At 38.7% G+C, this 24,043-nt stretch overlaps 2 protein-coding genes across 5 annotated transcripts; both read left to right on the top strand.

The window, feature by feature from the left end:
• Nucleotides 1-8,323: 8,323 nt before the first annotated feature.
• On the top strand, nt 8,324-14,356 carry LOC117490745 (zinc-binding protein A33-like). 3 transcript variants are annotated; one of them, XM_034140555.1, is made up of 3 exons: nt 8,324-8,431; nt 10,506-11,490; nt 13,430-14,356. In XM_034140555.1, the coding sequence occupies exons 2-3, from the start codon at nt 10,756-10,758 to the stop codon at nt 13,970-13,972; spliced, it is 1,278 nt and encodes a 425-aa protein (XP_033996446.1). In that variant the 5' UTR covers nt 8,324-8,431; nt 10,506-10,755; the 3' UTR covers nt 13,973-14,356. The 3 variants fall into 3 exon arrangements, with proteins under 3 accessions (XP_033996446.1, XP_033996445.1, XP_033996447.1); XM_034140554.1 differs by lacking the exon at nt 13,430-14,356 and having other exon boundaries at nt 10,506-12,989; XM_034140556.1 differs by lacking the exon at nt 13,430-14,356 and having other exon boundaries at nt 8,355-8,423; nt 10,506-12,989.
• A 1,227-nt stretch (nt 14,357-15,583) lies between these two features.
• ccdc15 (coiled-coil domain containing 15) lies at nt 15,584-24,018 on the top strand. Of its 2 annotated transcripts, XM_034140553.1 has the most exons (10): nt 15,584-15,965; nt 16,751-16,900; nt 17,729-17,854; nt 18,979-19,095; nt 19,210-19,338; nt 20,468-20,587; nt 20,679-20,782; nt 22,225-22,425; nt 22,633-22,781; nt 22,945-24,018. In XM_034140553.1, exons 1-10 carry the CDS (start codon nt 15,795-15,797, stop codon nt 22,998-23,000), a joined length of 1,323 nt encoding a protein of 440 aa, XP_033996444.1. In that variant the 5' UTR covers nt 15,584-15,794; the 3' UTR covers nt 23,001-24,018. The 2 variants fall into 2 exon arrangements, with proteins under 2 accessions (XP_033996444.1, XP_033996443.1); XM_034140552.1 differs by lacking the exon at nt 22,945-24,018 and having other exon boundaries at nt 22,633-22,935.
• Nucleotides 24,019-24,043: the final 25 nt, after the last annotated feature.

The following is a 24,043-nucleotide window of genomic DNA, read 5'->3' as shown; positions in this document are numbered from 1 at the left end:
AAAGTGGGTCGCGGACCCGTTTCAAGTGGGTCGCGGATGTGTGAGTGAAGAAAAAAAAAGGTGAAAAAAAAAATTGGAATTTTTTTTTTTTTTTTTTTGGGGAAAAAAGGCAAACTTTTATTTTGAAGAACCGATTCTCTAACGCTGTGCATGCAGTAGGCGTTGGACTGGAAGTACCGGAGACCATAAACGGGTTTGAAAACTTCTGTCACGTAGTGATCATCTTCTCAATAAAACATCTCTGCTGATGTTTTTTCGAGTCTTCTGGCCAATCAGAATCAAGATTGTTGCCGGAAGTCCCCACGGAAAATAACTTAGCGGTAGAACTATTCTTTATACATCCATGGGTACAACTTCAGATAGAAATGAACACATAATGAAATATGACCCCCGGTTTGATGATTGACAGGTCACAGAACAATGGGAGCTATCTACCCTTACCCACAATTCAATCTCCTCTTTACTCTTCTCTCAGCAAGCTGTCAGAACTAAGTGAAAAACAAACAATGGCATAAAATATTATTAATATGTATGATTTATTTATTTTCTTCTCAGAGTGTACCAGAATGCGTAGTTTATGTTAGTATTTCAAAAAATCTCCTGGGGGAGAATCCCCCCAGACCCCCCTGCTGGGGTTGGGTTTTCAGCATGTGTGCCTTTTTATATAGTTCAGCTTTGATTCCATCATCTCATTGAACCTTTTTTAAAAGCATACTTTAGTTCTGTGAAGGGATATATGCATTGTACTTCACTTTTATTAATATTGTATTCTGAAAAGCGTATATTACAGCACGATTTTTTGTTGAATAGATTTGAGTGCTTCAAAATGTTGGGTCGCGATGTATTGACCAAGTAAAAAGTGGGTCCCGAGGCCTAACCAGTTGAGAACCACTGCACTAGGAGTCCTCGGAGAAGACGCTTTAAAAAAGAGTTTTCTCAAAAATAACAACCTGCTGCTGAGAGCTAAAGAAGAAACTGGGTATGGCCTTTTCCTATAAGACATATGGATTAATACATCCACTCGTTTCTCTACAGTGATTGGTTGACAGGTCTGTCAGTGAAAAAAATCAGGCAAAGACATTTCAATGTATTCAGGGCTGCAAACTAAACATCCTCAAATAGTGGCATGTTGTGCAAAGCATCGTCTGTTAGTGAGTGGGGCTTTTTCATTCTTGTGTTTTTGGTTGTTCTACAAACTATGCAAAACACTGTAAAAACATTTCTATCGATGTGCTTGTCCTTAGCTGTGCCTTTACAATAGATGCCTTACACACATACTGTATCAGACTGTCTGAACGTGTTGAACTGGAGGTTGCTTCTTTGTTTTTTTTGTATATTATGTATTGGTGATGTCCTGTATTTTTTTAACAGCTTTTGAAAAGTATGTATTGTTTTATATTTGTAACTAGCACAACAGAAGACCATTTGTTCCCCCCCTGAATATTAAAACTTTTGATAAGCCTGAGACAATCAAGCCAGACTTGAGTCGAGATGTATTAAGAACGTATTGTTTAACCGGCTTTGAGTACCACATGAGTCTTGGTTTATACCTCTGTTTCAACACGTTTAGGAAACATTTAGTGAACGTGCCTTTGTCAGATTCATCGTGAAACCCACTCATATAACAGGTTGACACACAAACTGAGTACATTTAAATACTATGAACAGGCTGGGAAACACTGATATGTGGCTTTTTAACAAGAACACACATTCCAGTTGTATACATAAAATATGAATGATTGAAAAGTCTGAAATGAGTGTGTTGTTGTTAATCATAAAACCAACAACTTCTGGCGTCAAATATCATCAATACATTATGTAAATTATTATTAAAGGTGGACTTGAATTGGTTTGTGTGGATTTCTGACCGGGCCAACTGGGTTTAGGGGTGACGACCACAGAATCAGACAATTGACTCAAATGCAAGACTAGAAAACACACTCAAGCACACACAGTATTTTGAAAGTATTTACTTGTTGTCCAAACGCTGGTATAAAACTAGACTAAAGGCCGGGGGATAAGGAGCGACAGGTGAAAACAATCACACAATGGAAACACACAAGGGCAGGAATTAAAGTATCTACAATGAGACAAATATATACAAAAAATCACAGGAAACTGCAAACAGAGAAAGCATTACCTGAGACGATAAGAGGGCATGACACATTAAAGCAGTGGTTCTCAAACTTTTTCTGTCATTCCCCACTTTGAACAGGTGGGCCTTTTCAAGCCCCACCTGTTCCTCATCGCTCCAATAAAATGGTAGGCCAAGCTTAAAATTGTCAAATGTATCGTTCTATAACAGGGGTCTCCAACCTTTTTTAGGATGAGAGCTACTTTCCAAAAATAAAACAAGTCGTGAGCTACTGTTACTGTTTTTTGCAGCGTATATATTTAGCACATTTTAACATTATTATATGCTTACCTTTAACCTTTGTGTGCTGTTTGGGTCTGTGGGACCAGTTTTCAGTGTTTACTAAAAGAAAATGTATTAAATTTAATGATTTTAACCTGCTTTATTTGGGGGTGGACCTCACATCCTCTAGGGGTCCGGGGGCATTCACCCCCGGGAAGATTGTTTTTTAAATGTTGAAGTGAAATGCATCAATCTGGAGCACTTTGAGCACAAGATGAATTTATGGATACAGCTTTCAAGACTCAGATGAAAGGGAGCGGTATACTTTTCAATAATCCAAACATCTTTAGAATATGATCACAACCAATAACAAATCATTTAAACTGGTTTATTCTTATCTTACGTTACCTAGTTAGCATTCTTTCTTTGTATTTATGCATATTTGACTAATCACTCCCCTTTTAAACTGTTTTTTTTTTTTACTGTCCTATACACATTGGAATGATTTCTTACTTTATTTTTTACAACTGGGCTATATTAAATAGATAAAGGTGTGCGCTCTCTCTCTCTCTCTCTCTCTCTCTCTGTCTCGCTTGCTCACAGAGGCTGTGTGCTCCTCCGCGGCGATGGCGGCTTGCATTAAAAAAATATAATAAACATAGGCCTATTTGTAAAGTGGGGGGACACAAACGGGATTTCTAAAAGTGTCACGGTTAAACTCCTTATGAAATGGTGAGGTGCCGCTCCACATTGCTTTTCTTCCCGACTGCAACGCTGTTGTGTGTGAGAGCGTTTCGCATGTGTGTATGAGAGATTTTACATATGTCAGTAAATGATTTTGGTTTCAGTTGTGTGTGTGTGAGCATGCTCGGATTGGCCATCGGGAGATTTGGGACTTTTCCCAGTGGGCCTGCATCGCGTCCATTCGCGACCCACCTATCACATCTCTGCGCCCCACCAGTGGGGCGCGCCCCACACTTTGAGAAACGCTGGGTTATTGGGACAACGAACCAAATCCAGAATGTCTTCAAGTCTACAAACTTCGGCATTTCTGTTAAATCTGCAAACAGAAACATCGCTAACTCTGTTTTTAATTGTCTTATTTGTAATATTTATTAGCTGCCGAATGACAAGCTGATCATTAACATACACATCAAGTTACCCATCTTTTATTTTCAAAAGTCCAAGCTTCTGATATAATCCTACTGTTCCTCTCGTTGCCAAAACTCCCAAGCTTCTGTTTCTGGGTCACTAACTGAGGAGTCGAGGAGTCGAGGAGTCGAGGAGGGGAAATTAGAGAAATTAGAAACCTTCCAGGTCAGATCAGGTACTTTATGATGACATCACTCACCTGAAGGGGGAGGAGCCTCCTGCAGGTTAGGAATCTACTTCCTGTTTCTGAGGATACCTGGGAGATTTGATTTGATTTATTTCGAACGTGTAAAACAATAATACAAATAATAATAATAATGAAATGAAACATGAGAATTATGATACTCTGCAAACTTAAGCAGTATCAAATTGATAAACAAAATATTACTCACTTACAAATTATACATAAACAAATGCAACAGATGCAAAATCCAGATGAATGAAACGTCAAAAGGCCTTGAAATGTTTCTTTATATTCAAACCACAGTGTCAAAGCAAAAGGAAACAATGTTTTTTAAAGTAATAACTTCATGTTTTTAACCTTATAAAGAGTTGTGTTTTCAAGTGATATAGGAAGCAACAATAGTAACATAGGAGGTCTGATTAATATCCAGAATAATGAATACAGGCCTGCCGACTCCAACAAGGCGTCCCTGGCTGGGCTCTCATAAAGGTCAAACTTTTACAGAGTTAAACTACAAGAACCAAAACGGCTTGGTGGAAACGCTTCATGAGTTAATCAGTGAAATATTGGCTGAAAGTCTGTATTAAAATACAAATGTATATGTACTGTTTCTGGTTTTGAAAGTTTCTGAACATACAGCCATCAAGTGGTGTCCTTTTTCTCAACCATGGCTGAACATTTTTTTAACTGGTAGAATATGCAGTCTTGATCAACAAACCCAGTCTCACAAGGAAACATATCACCTTTTTAACTCAGTTCCTTGTATGTCACTCGGGTTGATGTCTTGGCACTTCCTTAACTGTGAAACATTTGATTTATTTGGATCGGTTACTATCAGTTGAAGTAATTAAATCTCTATTTCCTTGTAGTGGCTGAAACCAGAAACCTCCCAGACACTGACAGATACTCTTCACCCTTTTGCATTTCTTTACAGAAGGTCAACCAGTGATATCATCGGTTTGAACAGTGAAATGTGTCCTGATGATCAATCGGTAGGTTTCACTGTGACCTCTGGGTTGACTGTTAAAAGAATGGTTCGCTGTTTATAAGGTAAAACATAGTGAACTAGGGGTGGTACATTTCCAAATATTAAAGCTTTGATTGTGCTACAGTCATAATAAATCAGATCAGACAGATGTTTAATAAAAAGCTTGTAAATCACTTTTATAAGCGCTTATTTCCACACACTTTTACGCTTGTTATTGACCTATTTTCTGCATTTTAGCTCAACGAGGAGCCTCTAGCGATGAACCAGGAATCCCCCTCTGAGGAGTTGATGCCGCTGACGAAGCCTCCTCTCTCCTCTCTCCTCTCTCCTCTCCTCTCTCAATCAATCAAGGTTTATTTATATAGCCCAATATCACAAATGTTACATTTGTCTCAGTGGACTTCACAGTTTGTACAGAATATCAGTATGACAATACGACACCCTCTGTCCTTAGACCCTCACATCGTACAAGGAAAAACTTCCAGAGAAAAACCCCCCAGTTAATGGGGAGAAATGGAAGAAACCTCAGGGAGAGCATCAGAGGAGGGATCCCTCTCCCAGGACGGACAGACGTGCAATAGATGCCGTGTGTAAATTGTAGAGATAAAACATTTTACAGCGTAGGTAGACCAAATGTTTGGAAATGCATGTGTCTATAATAAGAAGATGAATCCACGAAGATGTCAACAATCCTGTGGGAGCCATCAGGGAAGTAGTATGATGAGAGTCAGGCAGGACCGCAGAGACAGGTTCAGCCACGACTCGAAATCCACTCAAATCCAGAACTCAGGATAGAGGACTCAGATCAGGACACAGGACCGCAGCAACAGGATCAGCCACGACTCAGGATCCCGGCGTAGATATAGACACCAAAAATACATTTGGGGGAAGCTGGGTTATTCGGAACATGAGAGTACACAGGCACAGACAGACAGAAGGAAGAAGTAAGGTGTCCCCCGACAGTCTAAGCCTATAGCAGCTAAACTAACGTGTCTACGTACATGGACTCCCTTAGGATAGGTTGAGGGATAAGGGGTAGCAAGTAAGAAGTAAGGAACAGAGGTGGAGAGGCACAACGTGTCTACGTACATGCACTCCCTTAGGATAGGTTGAGGGAAAAGAGTAGGAATTAAGATGTATGCGCCACATCTCTCTCCTCTCCTCTCTCCTCTCTCCTCTCACCTCTCTCCTCTCCAGAAGTCAATCAGTGCGCTCTTAAAACACACTTGTTAGCTTGTTTGACTGAATGCATTCTTGCAACAAAGAATTTAAAAAAGGTGGAGTCCTTTCTGGTCATGCCAACTAACATAATTCCTGTAAGTGACATCTGATCTGGAGTAACCTCTTAAAAAGACTCACAGGCATTGGGATTTTGGACAGCTCTTTGCCGATACAGTTCTTCATGATACTCCACAGATGGAGAGAATAGTTGGGTTTGTCTGAAATGCGTGTCCGCTGCTTCTTCAGCGGCACCAACTCCTCAGAGGGGGATTCCTGGTTCATCGCTAGAGGCTCCTCGTTGAGCTAAAATGCATGAGCTGATATTACTGCTTGACCTTCTGTAAAGAAATGCAAAAGGGTGAAGAGTATCTGTCAGTGTCTGGGAGGTTTCTGGTTTCAGCCACTTCAACATACAAGGAAATAGAGATTTAATTACTTCAACTGATACTAACCGATCCAAATAAATCATCTGTTTCACAGTTAAGGAAGTGCCAAAACATCAACCCGAGTGACATACAAGGAATTGAGTTAAAAAAACAAGTCTTAACAGATGAGACGAGGATTAGGGGAATTCGGAGTCACACAAGGTGATATGTTTCCTTGTGTGACTGCATGTGCGGTCACACAACGCTACTTCAACGCAGAATGGTACAAAAACAGAGAGTGGTTAATTCTTTGCAAAACCACTAAACGGGCCTTCTGTGAAATATGCAGATTTGCTGCTGTCAAACGACTTGTAACTTTCTCAAAATGTGGAGATGATAGCTTTGTTAATATCGGAGTTAATAACTGGAAAAAGTGCCCAAGCCTCCTGGACAGCCACGAAAAGTCTAATTTCCACAGAGAGTGTATTAAAAAAAAGTGCGCTTTCTTCAGTCAAACACCAGTCAACATACAGCTTGTCAAACAACAGCGTATTGAGCAGGAAAAAAGAAGAGATGGAATGATGGAGCAACTGCGCTGTCTGCAGTTTCTAACCCGACAGGGCCTAGCAATCAGGGGGCATGCGGATAAGGAGAGCAATTTCCAAAAGAACTCGTAGCTGAGAAAAACCGCACTCTGAAAAGCTTCATGCTCACCGGGAAATATGCATCATGAGACAATTAATGAACTTATAAATCTAATGTATCGGGAGTCTCTCACCACTATATTAACTGAAATTTAAAAGCAATGCAAAACATGCAGTTATTGTGCTTCCAGCAAACATCCACTGATAAACTGCGATGTTAACAACCTCATGATAACCTCATATTTTTTTAACTTAGGATCTACCCCCCACTTTTAAAATGAATCCGGCGCGCCTGCCTCTGAGTGGAGCTGCTGGGTGAAGATCTTCATGTTGACCCAGTGGTTTGACCCAGGAGAGCGGAGCAGCCGGTGTCAGCGGTCTCACCTGGATCCTCCTGAGGTGAAGCTGGAACCATAAAACAAGGAGGAGGTTCAGTGGAGACAGGTTTCATCAGGAAGGTTTCATGTTTCCTGTTGATGTTCTGCTGCTGATGCAAAATAGTTCACTGTTAAAGTAGTTCAATGTGAGAGGAGATTAAAGATGGATGGACCTGTTGGTCTGTTTAAGCTGCTCTTCATGAATCATCCACCAGAGGGCAGAGTGTTAGACTGACTGCTACTTTCCTCTGCCGCTTTAAATAACTGGATAAGGTCACATCAGATGAGGTGAGTTGGTGTCAGGGTGAAAAGTTTCCCCATGTTTGTTCCTAAGGTTAAATATATTAGTTATTTACAGATATCATGTCACCCAGGACTAAAGCACACACGATTATACATCTATTTTTTTTTTTAAGGATATTTTAGATCATAATAAATGGCTGATCTTTATAATAACCAATAATTATGTAAATTGTAATCCCTGTAATGATACTGTATGATGTCCTTTTTGTTGTTCTGTTTATGTTTTTAATGTTTCATGTGGAACCTACTTGAGCAGGTCTCCCTTGAAAAAGAGATCAATGATCTCAATGGGACACAACCTGGATAAATAAATATTTGAAAGGAACATGAAGATGTCAGGCAGGATAAGTTTAAGGAAACTAATGTGACATGTGGCTGAAAGAAAATGATGTAAAACTGGTTTGATTGATCAGCCTATTGATATGTTCCACTCTCCTTCAACTAAAATACAACAACCATTTCCTTGTTGGTTGGATTTTATGAGCAATTTCATTTTGACAATATAAAACAACAAGAAAGATCAGCTTTACAAAAAATAAATATATGTAACCCCTTGTGCTTCTCTTCACACAAAGTCATCGTCCTGAACTGAATACCAAATACATTTCCCTCTGAAAGACATCCTGACCCCATCTGCTGGTGAATAAATGACACAACTGCATTCCTGCTGCTGATCAATCATCACGTGACAGAGGTGAGAGAAAACCAGAGACTGTTTAAAGGAGGAAACCAAAGAAGATTTAAAGATTGTTGAAGATGCCATCAGAGGAGGTGAGATCTCTGCTGGGAAACACACACACTTGGAGTGAATAAAGAAGAGAAGTGGAGAGACTGTGAGTTGGTGAGTCCTGCAAATAACTTTTTTTTGTAACTCCATCAACAGATTTTAATTGAAATAAACAATATTATTTCCGGCAGGAAAGAGGTTAATCAAGTACTGTAAAGTGAATTACTTTAAATGAGACACACTTGTTTCCTCCAGGAATCTGTTATGAAAGGAATCCACTCCCATATGTTCATGGACTTCAACAACTCTTGTATTTCCTCTGCAGAGATTCATCAGTAAATCATCAGTGTGTGCTTCTGTACATGTTGAATACCTGCAGTCTGTCTCTCTTTACACTTTGTAATTATGAAGTTGAATGAAGCGTCTGGATTCAGAGATGATCATTCATGTTGTACAGTGGAAAGCAGATAAACAGGATGTGCAGCTTTCGTCTCACAGCTGGAAGATTTATGATGTATATGTTGAGTGAATGACAGGCCGTACACTGACTGTTGGGCAGTGTGTCAAGGACAAAGTTCACACAGTGGTTTAGAGCAGGGGTTCCCTGCCTTTATTGTGCCAAGGACCGGCAGATACATTAAAAAAAAATCGCGGACCGGTTGTCAATTTTAACTGATTTTAATATTTACTCACCACCAGCAGGTAGCAACAGAGGCTAATTGTATGTAACAGCCTGAACAAATACTAGAACAATATGCATCCAAAACATATTAACAACGTTTAAAAAAGAACCGGTGTCGTTTTTTTGTTTTTCGGAAAAACGGAAAACCAAAAAACCGACAATATTCAGTTTTTAAACCAAAACGGGAAAACAGATAGGCCTAAATCAACGTTTTGGTTTTGTTTGTATGATTTACGGATAATCCAGTGAATGCTGGGAAAACGAGGAGAAGGCGCATTATGAAGGAGATGTCCGGTCGCCAGGGTGTGTGTGTGTGTGTGTGCGTGCGCGTGTGCGTGCGCATGCGTGCGCGTGTGTGTGTGTGTGTCTTTTAAATACATTTAGCTTTCCTATCCTGAAAATCCTGTTGTTTAAAAACCCTTCACTCTCCTATTTATAAATTCTAAATATATGTAAGCGAAATCTGAAAATGTATTGTTTCAAAAACAAATGATAATTATTTATTTTGCAGGTGTTTGTCTCTAAAAAGGAAATCCAAAAAGTGTTGAAATGAACTCCTGTGGTATGATCCTTAATACCAATGAAAGGGTGAAGATATGATCAAATGAATAAATGAGAGTGAAAAAGTGTCAGGAAGAAAAACAAAAACACTTGAGTTGATATAATTTATGTAGATATTAGGATTATTATTTTTACATTTACTGTGATAAATGTTGCTCATGTTTTGAAGAAATATTCCCAAAATGAATTGAACATACATTTAGCCACTTTGAATTGTATTTACCGAGAAAACACGATAAACAAATAAAAACTGAACAGCAGCTGTGGTTCCTAACAATTCACATTTAGAGAGTATCTTTACTCCAACTGGATGATATGAACACAGAGAGACAGACGTGTTGGCAGAACATGTTTCCTGTTAGTGACTGAAAAATAAAACCATGTGAAACTGGTTTAGTGTCGCTCAGCCTGTTGAAATGTTGAGTCCTCACTGGGGGACAAAGGCACAATCTTCTCCTTTTCTGTGGCATTTTATGAGCTTTGTAATACTTGACTAAGTGGATAAAGCATAAAGGAGCAGTTTGTTTATTGAGCTTCATAGACTAAGTCTGACTCCTGCAGCGGCCGGAGTTTGAAACCTGACAAAAAAAGTCTGTCTGCTGCAAGTGGCCCCTTCTCCCCATCTTTCATTAAGTAAATGCAAAAAGCAGAAATAAATGATCTTTAACATATGCTTTATTAATTATTTTATATTTTGAGTACGTCCTCCAACGGATAAACAAGTCATAAAGATGTCAGACAGGATAAAAGTACAAGGAAATAGATTTTAGAGTGGCTGAAAACTGTTTAGCAAGTCAGCCAGTTGAAATGTTATACCCTCCATTGACTTAAATACAACAACCATTTTCTTGTTTGTTGCATTTGATCAACTTTTATTCTTATGTCAATGAAAAATTAAAGATTTCATTAAAATGTTTGAAACCTTTTGTGTTTCTCTTCACACAGATACCTGTTCAACTTCATCGTCCCAACCTGAATACCAAAGTTCATTTCCCTCTGAAAGACATCCTGACTCCATCTGCTGGAGAATAAATGACATAGCAGCATTTCCTGCTGTAGATCAATCATCCTGTGACAGAGGAGAGAGAAAACCAAAGATTTAGAGATTGTTGAACAGAGCTGAGAGGGTCTGAAATCTTTGCTGGAAAACACACAAGTTTGGAGTATATTAGGGGAGAAATAACTTTAATATCAAATGGCTGAGAAAACCGCTCTTCTTGAACGTTTCCTGAGCTGCCATGTGTGTTCAAAGACTTTCAGAGATCCTGTGTCTCTGAGCTGCAGCCACAGCTTCTGTTCGAGCTGCCTGCAGAGATTCTGGGAACAAAGTAAGAACAAAAACTGTCCTATTTGTAAAAGAAAGTCCTCAAAAGATGTTGTGGTGAACTTTACACTGAAGGAGCTGTCTGACTCCTTTGCTGAGAGACAGAAAGCTGGATCTGAACAAGCAGTCAGTGAGCTGAAGGACCTGCTGAAATCTGACTTAGGGTCTCTGCAGGACAAGAGGGACAAATACAAAGGAGTGGAGAAAACATACAATGAAGTGATTAAAGTGTCCAAGAAGCAGCTGCTGTCCACAGAGAGGCAGATCACAGCAGAGTTCAACAAGCTCCATCAGTTCCTGAAAGAGGAAGAGGAGTCCAGACTGGCAGCTCTGAGGGAGGAAGAGAAGCAGAAAGGGAAGACTATCAGCAGAGAGATGAAGAGCATTCAGAAGCACATCTCCTCTCTGTCACACAGTATCTCTGCTGTTGAAGAAGAGCTGCAGAAACACAACAGGCCCTTCCTCAGCAGTTATAAAGCCACTCAGAGCAGAGCCAGAGTCCAGAGCTCACTGTCAGACCCACAGCTGCTCTCAGGAGCGCTGATAGATGTGGCCAAACACCTGGGCAACCTGTCCTTCAGAGTCTGGGAGAAGATGAAGGACCAGGTCCACTTCAGTCCTGTCATTCTGGACCCAAACACTGCATACAGCTGGCTCTCTCTGTCTGATGATCTGACCAGTGTGAGATATGGAGACAAAGATCAGCAGCTTCCTGATAATCCAGAGAGATTCACTAACGGTCCTGATGTTCTGGGCTCTGAGGGCTTCAGCTCAGGGAAACACAGCTGGGAGGTGGAGGTGGGAGATCATCCTGTCTGGAATATAGGTTTGACTAAAGAGTCAGCTGACAGGAAGGGAAAGAGACCTGCCTCACCAGAATATGGAATCTGGTGTTTATTGCATCGCAGTGGAAAATACATTAATGGTGCTGGTGAGACTGTCGGAGTGGAGAAGAATCTCCAGAGGATCAGAGTCCAGCTGGACTATGACAGGGGGGAGGTCTCCTTCTACGACCCTGAAGACATGACTCACATCTGCACTCACAGAGACACTTTCACTGAGGAACTCTTCCCATATTTCAGTATTGGAGCAGCTGGTGATGCTAAAACTGCTGATATCAAAATCTGTCAAACTAAGATTCCTCTGTGATGCTCAGGAGTGTTAGTTCAGACTTTATTCTGACTTCACTGTCCGTCTAGATGTCTTTGAAATAATCAAGATAAGAAACAGATGATCATCAGATCATCATTTTAGCCTGTAAGATTTCTAAATGTTCTGAAAATGTGATCATGTTTTATTTACAGCTTTCCCAAAGTCCCAGTGTAAAAAACACATTGTTTTTAGTTATAGTTAATATGTGGTAATAGTTGTTCATAGGCTGTGTGTCGTGTTCATGTAACTCACTGACATTTTCTTTTTTATCTTAATCTGAAAATAATTGTTGACATATTGAGTCAAGGAAGAGGAATGTTTACATTTTATCCCCAACATCTTTAAATCAATTAATAGATTTTTTGTTTTCCTTTAATGGATGTCATCAGAATGTTTTTTTTTTGTGGAGAATTCTTGACTTTTAACAAATGTAATCATTTTTTATGTTTTGCTGAAATGGCATGAAACCAACAAAGCTAACCAATCAAAGCTGTCAATTCTCCTTTTATCAACATCTAGTTTATAGTCAAACATCATTTGTATAGCACTATAATTCATCCGTTTAACTTGAATAACTGATATTTTGGGGTCTTTTGATTCATTATTTGTATATATGGGTATGTTGTTTTCCTGCAGGAAGCATCTTTGATTGATTCTTCGTCATGTGACATTCTCCGTACTGTATAGATGGACAATAACATTTATGGTAATTGAAAATGTCAATTTCTTATGAACCTAAAGGGAATAACAGCTTTACAATTAAGTTTAGTATGTGTAATGCTGCTTCAGATCTCTTGTGATTGAATAACCAGCAGTTTTATTCAGAAATGTGTCTCTGAGGTTTTTTCCAGTTTCTTCACGTACATCTGTCAAATAGCCATGTGAGCATTTACAGAGAATATAAATGATGAAAGAGAATTGTACAAAAATATAAATAAATCATTTCTTAATGATGTAATCTCTTCTTATTCAATACATTGCATCCCTTCATGAATCTCTTTTACCCTTTACATTAATGGACAGCCAAACTCATTAAATCGATGTTTCCTTCACTAAAACTCACACTTCACTAAATGAGGTCCACTTTCCCATCTGCAATATTACTAGTTATGCTAGCACAATAATGCACTAGTTATAATTAGTTAGTATGTAAATAATTCTAAATTATACTTAAGTATAGACGTACTTGCAAAATGTTGTAAATCTTAAGGGTACTTTGATGTATCATTGTAGTGTTGACATGAGCTTTTCTTCTTGATTTATATTCTCTATTCATTAATCAATAATGTTATGTGGACTCAGAACCGTCTATATTCATATTGCTTACTTTGTGCGACCAACAGTCCATACCCGGAAGATATTTACTTTGATAACTTTGAAGATGAAGGACCAGGTCCACTTCAGTCCTGTCATTCTGGACCCAAACACTGCACACAGCTGTCTCTCTCTGTCTGATGATCTGACCAGTGTGAGATATGGAGGCAAATATCAGCAGCTTCCTGATAATCCAGAGAGATTCACTAACAATGTTTATGTTCTGGGCTCTGAGGGCTTCAGCTCAGGGAAACACAGCTGGGAGGTGGAGGTGGGAGATCATCCTGTCTGGAATATAGGTTTGACTAAAGAGTCAGCTGACAGGAAGGGAGAGATATTTGTCTCACCAAGATATGGAATCTGGTGTTTAAAACATAGCAGTGGAAAATACACTAATGGTGTTGGTAAGACTCTCAGAGTGGAGAAGAATCTCCAGAGGATCAGAGTCCAGCTGGACTATGACAGGGGGGAGGTCTCCTTCTACGACCCTGAAGACATGACTCACATATACACTCACAGAGACACTTTCACTGAGGAACTCTTCCCACATTTCTGTATTGGAGAAGCTGGTGATGCTAAAACTGCTGATATCAAGATCTATCAAACTGAGATTCCTCTGTGATGCTCAGGAGTGTTAGTTCAGACTTTATTCTGACTTCACTGTCCGTCTAGATCTCTTTGAAATAATCAGGATAAGAAACAGATGATCATCAGAATTTAATTTTAGTCTGTAAAATGTCTTAATGTGATCATGTTTTATTTACAGCTTTAAACATTATATTCAAAGTCTCAGTGTAAAACAACAAATTGATTGTTTATTGTTATTGTTTATATTTTGTTATACTTTTTTATTGTGTGTTTATAATTTTCATTTAACTCACTGACATATTTTTAAATCTGAAAATCATTTTAAAATACATTGAGGCATGATTGATGAATGTTCAACATTTTAATCCAAAATCTTTAAATAAATAAATAGATGTTCTGTTTTTCTTTTTAATCAATGTCCTGAAAATGTTTGATTGTGTTTTTTGTGTGAATTCTAATAAAAACTAACAAATCAAAGCTGTCAATGATGAAAGAGAATTGTACAACAAACCGTTACAATAAACAAATGAATAATCTGAACATCATTTTAATAATCTATTCTCTTATTCAATGCATTGCATCCCTTCATGAATCTCTTTGACCCTTTACATTAATGGACAGCCAAACTCATTAAATCTGTTTCCTTGTGTGAAGTCATGTGACGGATGAACCTGCTGTAAGCAAAGAAGCTGCCACCCTGATGAAGGAGAGTCAGCAGAAAACATGTGAGGGGTAAAGCATGGCATACTGGAGCTGTGCAACGTGTTTCACTTGATGGAGCTGTTTTGATTCTCACTTAGAAACAGTCAGGAGTCACATTTACCTTTCTCCAACTCCACTGCAGCATTATAATATATACAAAGTAGATTCAAAACAAAAAAGAGGAATGCATGACATACTTTCCTGCAAAACACATATGTATTCACGATGTATTTGATACTTTGTCTTGAGTTAGTAAAAACCCAGCTGATCCAGTTGTTGATCAGCTGTGATTTAAAGCTGTAATAAAACAGCCTCATTAGTTAGCCTACTTCCCACCTCTGGTCAATAATGATAGATCTTAATGTCAATAAGTTGTCAATATTTACTTATAATATATCTTGAGTGTATCTGCCACCGGAAGTACCTGCCACTGCCTGCAGATGCCACGAAATGAGCCAGGCCCTACTGCAAAAATGTGAGCCTCAGGTCTCATTATTTCAGTTTTCTTAAAATATATTGTTGTTTTTTTAATTTCACAGATTTATTATTTCAGTTTTAGTTTACAAAACGTCCTGCTACACACCTGCTGTGTACACTACTTTAAAAATACATACATACATTTTAAACAGTTTTATCTATTATAAAAGTGAAATAATGGGACCACAGTAAATGAGTTTGTTACTGGTGAACATATCTGAGACTAGTTTTCCAGTTGTTTTAAGAATTTGTAATACAACTCTATGCCTGTATTACTTTCTAATGTATATATTTAAAAATTATCCAAACTTTAAAAATAAATAGAAATAGATAGATACAGTTTGACTTACTAAGTTACTAATGAAAAACAGTATAGGTTTAGTAGCGTTAACACAACATCTCCTCCTGTCCAGGTGGGGCAGTAATGCGACGTTGAGCTGTTTGTTCAACGTCGGATAGTAAAAGTGAGCGAAACTCAAACAAACCAGTTGCTGTTTACTTAGCTTTTACAAACGAAACAGGGATTTCTACTTCTTTTTTTAGTTTTGAAGAAAGTTAACGACTAGTGTGCAAAGTATAACATTGAAACCACCATTACTTAACGTCAATGAATAACCCAGTGAACTGTGTACAGAGAAGATAGTTGGCAGTGAGCTAGCATCAGGCTAACGTCTCCAATGAGCAGGTTTAAACCGTCGACAAGCGGCAGGTGCAGAGCTGCTGTCCGGCCGAGCAAAGAGCCCCCAGCCCCCGGAGGAGCCAACAAGGTGCTGGCCGAGAGGAACCATGCTGTGGTGGCGGTGGGAGCCTGGGTGGAGAGCGAGCACGACTTTATGGAGCACCCATCTGTGAGTTTGGCATTTAATGTTAAAGAGCTAAGCTAGCTTGTACTGTTGCTAGGCTGTCGAAAGATACCGTTGCTAAGCTAGCTTGTATTGTTGCTAGGTTGTCGAATGAGACCGTTAATGGTGATGACCAGACTAGTTGGTTAAAAAAGTCATGATTGTTGTTGAAATAAACGTGAAGTAACCTGAGTAAAAGTAGCAACACTGAGAAGGGAAGAGTATATAAGTACATTTACTGAGGTACTGTACTTTCATGCATCTTGAACCTCACATTGTACTTTTTACTCCACTACATTTTATTGACAGTATTAGTTATTTTGCAGATTCAGATTAATACAAATAAATCAAGGAGTAAATTGTGATTTATAGATTAAACTACTCAGCAGTACATATGTTTACACTAAATTAGCTCAACCTTTACCAGCTGCAATATTAGTTATGCTTGCACAATAATGCACTAGTTATAATTAGGTAGTATGTAAGTCAAAGTATACTTAAGTAGAGTACTTGCAAATGTTGTAAATCTTAAAGGTATTTTATGTTTTCAATTTATTGGAGTTTTGACGTGGGCTTTTCTTCTTGATTTATATTCTCTATTCATTCATCAATCAATTTATTTGGTCTCAGAACTGTGAAATATTTTTTAATTACCTTCAAAATTACCAAACCCAAAGCACTATTAATTAAATGAATTTAGAAAATGCTTGATACATTCTCACATTCATATAAATTTAGAGTCCTGACTTAACCTAAGGTGCTCCAACCTGTTTTCCCATGTCTTGTTTCAGGCTCTTGCTTTGCTCACTGAAGAGATCCAGGCAGAGAAGAGGAGGGAGACTGAGGAGAGCCTTCGACGATTTCAAGATGAAGTACGCCATCGTGTGGCCCAGCAAGCTCAAGTCAGCAAGAAGAGACAGCAGCCTCAGACAGATCCCATGGTACACATATCATTATCATGACTTATAGTTAAGTATTGATGTAGCAGTATTTACTCCAGAATAATCCACCTGGGGTGATTTAAAATGGGTGATTGATGACTTTATTTTCACATATTTGAGTATTTTCATCACTGAATATATTTTTTCAATTTTTTTGTGTATAAGTCTCAGAAAATATTGACAATGCCCATCATTAATTTGCTTTTTAAAATTATTTCTGTACTATATGATATAGGGCTGCACGATATATCGTGTCGTGATGATAATCGCGTTATGCGCATGCGCGATATTGACATTGCAGGACGTGCAATTTTAAGTAGGCAAATGTACTCAAACACGTCATGTTACAATTCTTTTGCTGCTTGCTACAAAAGGAAAACTCGCGCGGCTCATGTCAGGGGTACTTGAGTGAGTGACATGCAGGCTCTGCATGCACAGCAAACCACCAATCACAACCATTCTTGATCAGATCACAGCAGGATAACCGAGCTAGCTCAGCTTGTTGCTCTGATAACTTAAGATCCAGAAGTCCGTGACTAAAATCCTTCATCCGGTTAAATATTGTTAAAAAAATACCAATTGTATAGCATTAAAGTTCAAGAAAGGATGGTTTGCGGAGAAAAAAAACTGTCTTTTCTTCAATTCCTGTATTTTTTCATATCGCAATATATATCGCAGGGGAAGAAAAATATCGCAATGTCAGTTTTTTCCAATATCGTGCAGCCCTAATATGATATGCATGAAGCCTGGCGGAACCTTCTGTTTTTCCCAAACTGTTGTTCTTCCTACCTGATCGACCTCCTCATTGTAAATGTGTTCCATGTCCAGGTGAAACCTCAGAGGAGAATCCCGCAGAAGCAGCAACATGTCTGGACTCAGCATGTTGCTGGGGAGAGGCTGATGTCAGCGGGAGGCGCTGCACAACACAGGCTGACAGAGAGGAGCCCTCCGGAGGTGAGAGGCTATTACATATAAGTCATTTAAGTTTAGCAAGGTCATTTAATACTTGTATTTCTTTCACTGATTTTAACTGTTAAAATGATTTCCCCCGTATTTAACAATGTCACAATATATGCCCCTTCGCATTAAAGCTGTGGTGTCAAACTCAATTTCATCACGGGCCACATCAGCATTATGGTTGCACTCGAAGGGCACTCGATTTAAAAAGAAAAGCCAAATTCTGGAAAAATAAAATAAAAGGAAGTGACATTTATTTATTTTTTAAAGTAACATTTTGAAAACAAATCTAATTCTGAGAAAAAAAGGCTAATTTGAGATGCATTGTGGGACATGTAGTTTATGGGCAACGTACTTCTATAAAGTAGCATGTAACCGTATAATAAACATATTATATTCTTTGCAAGCTCTTGTGGGGCCGCATAACATGAAGTCGCGAGCCGGATTTGGCCCCCGGGCCTTGAGTTTGACACCCCTGCATTAAAGTCAATAAAATTGTTTTTTAGATTGTGAAATGTCACCAAAACAGCGTTATGATTGATCTTCTTTACGGCAGTACTGCAAAAAATGGCAGGTTAGATAGATATTGTATATATTCTATGTAATTCAGAAATGGTTTCTCCTTTCTATAGTTTGTCCACCAGAGAGCACTGCTGATTAATTGCACAGTTTTTTCAACCATCTTGGATGCAGGTGCTTTCGGATGTATCACTTGATTCTTAAGAAAATTAGACCATGCACACTGATTCAATGTATTGGTCATTCTCACACATTTTTAATAGTGTCATTAATTGTTTGATTATTTTACGTCAGGAAGGTGAAAATAATATTGGCGGATTTATATCTATCAGATATTTGCGGCTTTCCATATCAATATTGGCATTGTACTAAGAAATCCTGTGTTTCTCAGGTATGTTAAATGTGGAGGATCGAAGTCTGCCGAGGGTCCCAAACAGACTTTTATCCTCACTTTATAATGTAAACTCAGCCCTATTTCCTTCAGTGTGTTGTGCAATGTGTGTTGTTTGTGGCAGTCAGAATTGCTTGGTGTCCTTGTGTGACTAATACAATAAGGTGACAGTGATTAATTTATAGGATGATTTATTTCCATGATTTTCCAGCCGAGAGGAGGCATGAGGCAGGTGAGACTCAGACTGGCTTCCTGTCGGATGATCCCGCATGGGGAAATGACGTCAGACCTTCCCGGCGGCGCATGGAACATCTCTTCAACCAGACATGTGAGTGTGTGTGTCTCACACTTGTTCCTCTTTTGTTCACACAATGTTCCCTATGTTGTGTATTGGTATTCTTCCACATCCAGGGTGATATTAAGCACATTTTCCACCAAACAGAAATCTGATATGCTGAGAGCAGAGCAGCAAGGGGAGGATGTTCAGGGAGGAGAAGAAGAAGAAGAGGAGGAAGAGGGGGATGATCTTCTCTTCAACAGTCAACATGAATGTCCCCTCGTTCAGCAAAAGGTTAATAAATATGCACGGTGCAGCATTTCCATATTCTTTTTTATAAACTGTTAATACACACTGAATTTGTATAAAAAAGACACACAGTATGCTGCTTGACAACAAGAAAATGCACAATTGTAAGCTACAATCAAGCTTATAAATCAATAAGCTTTGAATTGTATCACCATGTTTATGATGTTATACCAGATGGGAAATATGACAGGCTAAGAGTTAGTGAAGGCCTCCGTTTAAACCAAACACAGCATTTAATAGATCCGGGCGAAAATTATGGCCCCGCCCACTTTTGGGGGAAAACAACGCTGTCATTTGAATGGCGGTCAATACAAATTCTGATATGTTTGCCAATCCGATCAGAAATTTAAGAAAACCGTGGATTTTCTGATCTTCAAAGAGCCCGATTACGATGGCCAGTCAGGCAAACAATTACATTAAATCATTGGAAATCGACGATCGGGCTCGATATATGGTTAAATTAAAATCAGTAGGCAAGGCTGTAATTTTCGCCGGCGAGGCGGGAAATAATAGTTGTATCATGCCAAAAAGCTGCTGTGTCGTTTATTGCACCTCAAACATTAAAACAAATCCAGAGTTCAGTGTTTCTGTACTTCCTCTAAGAAGAAAGGACAGTAAAAGAAGAGCTCTGTGGCTTCAGGCTCGATCGCCGTTCAAATGACAGCGTTGGTTTCCCCCAAAAGTGGGCGGGGCCGTAAAGTGACGTAGATGTTACTCTCATCTATGGACAACGATCGCCTACTGCTATATTTAACCCATATATCGAGCCCGATCGTCGATTTCCAATGATTTAATGTAATTGTTTGCCTGTCTGGCCATCGTAATCGGGCTCTTTGAAGATCCACACATCCAAGGTTTTCTTATAAGCCAAATAATTATTTTTCTTTAATTTAATACATTTTAATTTCATTCAAATAGACCAGATATAACTTGAGTTATTGAGATTAGCTGTGTCTCAGTTATGGCAAAGGAGTCTCCTTCCTCTACAGGTAAGAAACAGACTTATCTTGTTACATTTTTATTGACAACAAAAGTTAAGTGGTTAACTAGAAGGTGTACAATAAATATGTTGTTATCTGTCTCTTTATCTCTCTGTTCTGTGTTTATGTCTCAGGTGAGCAGACCTAGGATGTGGGATTCGGACCTATCACAGCCTGATCCTGGTTCCAAGTCAGACCTCAGAGTCTCTCAGGCCCTCTGGCCTCTACCTGACCAGGAAGAACTGAAGAAACAGGTAGAGAACGCAATGAGCTTCGACTTAAGGTGTTTAAACTCTGTCCTGTCAGACCACATTGTTCAGATAGCATGTCTCTCTCCCTCTGCAGCGTCAGTCTCAGTTCCTGATGCACCGCCGTCAGTACATGAACATTGAGAGAGAGCAAGTGAAGGAGAATAAACAGAACAGGAAACACCTGAAGAGGACAGCCAGGTGACGAGACTGCACTCATTTCTCCTGCATCACTTCCTGTTATTTGTGTGGTTAAAGGGATTCTTTAAATAATCTGTCTTCCGAGTACCAAACAATCTGTAGCTTTGAACGAAAGCCTGAAATGTTTTTATTTTTTTAAATATCAGCTTAGAGTTTAAGTAATTGATTGTTAGGGCTGCAAATAACAATTATTTTCATTATTGATTAATGTGATTTTTTTTCTAGAATAACCGATAAATCTTTTAGTCTCAATATTGATTATTACTCTGCTGCTTGAATAGTTAAAAATGGATTTATTATGTGCAATAATTTGAGAAGTTAAAAAGTTAAAGCCTTTTATTGTCATTGTACAAAAAACGAGATTTCAGAGTGCAACCCTGTCCCAGTGTGCAATAACATACATGACATTAACAACACGCCAGTAGGACAATAACATACATGACATTAACAACACGGCAGTAGGACAATAACATACATGACATTATAAACACGGCAATAGGACAATAACATACATGACATTAAAAACACGGCAATAGGACAATAACATACATGACATTAAAAACACGGCAGTAGGACAATAACATACATGACATTAACAACACGGCAGTAGGACAATAACATACATGACATTAACAACACGGCAGTAGGACAATAACATACATGACATTAAAAACACGCCAGTAGGACAATAACATACATGACATTAAAAACACGGCAATAGGACAATAACATACATGACATTAATAACACGCCAGTAGGACAATAACATACATGACATTAATAACACGCCAGTAGGACAATAACATACATGACATTAACAACACGCCAGTAGGACAATAACATACATGACATTAACAACACGGCAGTAGGACAATAACATACATGACATTATAAACATGGCAATAGGACAATAACATACATGACATTAAAAACACGGCAGTAGGACAATAACATACATGACATTAACAACACGGCAGTAGGACAATAACATACATGACATTAACAACACGCCAGTAGGCCAATAACATACATGACATTACAAACACGGCAGTAGGACAATAACATACATAACATTAACAACACGGCAGTAGGACAATAACATACATGACATTAAAAACACGGCAGTAGGACAATAACATACATGACATTAATAACACGGCAGTATGACAATAACATACATGACATTAACAACACGCCAGTAGGACAATAACATACATGACATTACAAACACGGCAGTAGGACAATAACTTACATGACATTAATAACACGGCAATAGGACAATAACATACATGACATTAATAACACGGCAGTAGGACAATAACATACATGACATTAAAAACACGGCAGTATTCCCTTATTTAGCACAAATGTGTCTGAATGCTCTAATCTCAACATGTGATTCTATAGCATTAGACTCATCAATGTCCCTGTCTTCACTGAAGTATTAAAGCAGAGAAAGAACAGGTTCGTGTGGAGGAGGAGAGAAAGTTGGAGAGAGTCCGGCAGCTCGCTGAAGCCCGACAGAAGCTGCAGGAGAGAGAGCTGCTGGTCCTGGAGAGACTGAATCTGGAGGAGGAAGAGGACGAGAGAGCTGAGGAGCTGCAGAGGAGGAAAAGGGAAGAGCAAGGGAAAGTATCTGCAAGGTAAGACAGTTATTTACCGATCTTCACTGATTTTACACATTAAAGTCTGCTTATAGGTCGACAGGTTTTACTGCATATGTGAAAAGTTGTTGTATAAAGTCTTTTGTGGCTCTAGAGGAAGTCTGACTCTCATCACTTCCGTTTCACACTGTTGAGGTTCACAAAGTGGCTTCGTGAATCTGATAAACAGTTGTTGTGACTCTGCAGGTTCATCGAGGCTCTGAGAGCTCGGATGAAGGAGCGAGTGTCTCAGGAGAAGCTGGAGCCTCCTCCTCTCTGCTGCTGCGCATCGTCTTTCTGGGACTCCCACCCCGACACCTGTGCTAACAACTGCATCTTCTACAACAATCCCAAAGGTACTCCCTTCACACACTGCACACACACTGCACACACACTGCACACACACTGCACACACACTGCACACACACTGCACACCTGCCTCACACACCACTGCTGAGCTTTAGTGAAACTATATATGAAGACATTTAAAACACTGACAGTCATTTGTCTCTTCCACAGCATATGCCAAGGCGTTACATTCAACAATGTTGAGTTTGGAGTTGCAGTCAAGGTGAACTGATAAACTGAGAAGGGATCCTTGCTGTCTATTTGAAGGAACAGTCTAACATTTCGGGAGATACAACGCAAGCGAACTCAACTGAGATTCAGACTGGAAGATTGATGACATTTTTTTGTGCGTTCAGTGCCAAGAGAGTTAGTTAGAGCCAGGACTTTTTTTAGCCACCAGACTGATGCATCTTAATAAATATCAGGTAGATTGCCTTGATATTATTTTCCAGGGATTCATGTTTTTCCATGAGATGAATCCAGCTCCAGGAGTCCCAAACTTTTCAACAAGTTCTGTCAACGACACCAAATATCTCAACAATGAGAGATGGATTTGCGCAACATATTTTAAAGACATTGATGGATTTAAAGTGATGATTGATCCCCAGACTTTTTTTTTTACTATAGACCTGCATTACTTATGACAACAGATACTGTAGATTCATAAATGCAGACTCACTCACCGGGGTTCCTGCTTTAACAAAATAAGTGTTGTATTTTTGATGCAGATTTCATGCTAACTCATCTACGGATTGGAGAGGTAACAATTACAATTGTTTATGAGAATGTTGCTGTTGTTGATATAAGCATCAGATTGTAATTACACCAAAGACAGATGTACATTCTCAGTGTAGAGGTAAAGATGTGTAACGTTTTATACAACTTCACATTAATGTACTTTTAGTTTATTTATTACTAATTAAGAAATATGCATGTAAGCTTTCTCGCTACAAAGCTGTGATAAGTATGTTATCAGGAAGGTCAGTCAGTACATGTCTAAACTGGTAGATTTGCTGTTTGTTGTGTGGGATTTTTGAAGAATCTACTTTGGCTCATGTCAGCTGTTTAAACATTTTAATGAAAAACTAAATTCTGGATTACTTCAGGTAATTAGATTTTGTTCTAAATTGCTAAAGTATTCTAAAATGGTGCTTTTTGAATTACTTTATTATTTGTATTATTATATTGTGTATAACAAGTGTTTTTAAAGAGTATTTATTTTAATGTATATTGTATTACTTTAACTGAAGCACAGAAAAAAATAAAGAAC

Source organism: Trematomus bernacchii, unplaced genomic scaffold (assembly GCF_902827165.1).
Source record: "Trematomus bernacchii unplaced genomic scaffold, fTreBer1.1, whole genome shotgun sequence".
In the NCBI taxonomy this organism is placed as follows: Eukaryota; Metazoa; Chordata; class Actinopteri; order Perciformes; family Nototheniidae; genus Trematomus; species Trematomus bernacchii.
This window is presented reverse-complemented; position numbering and strand designations above follow the sequence as displayed.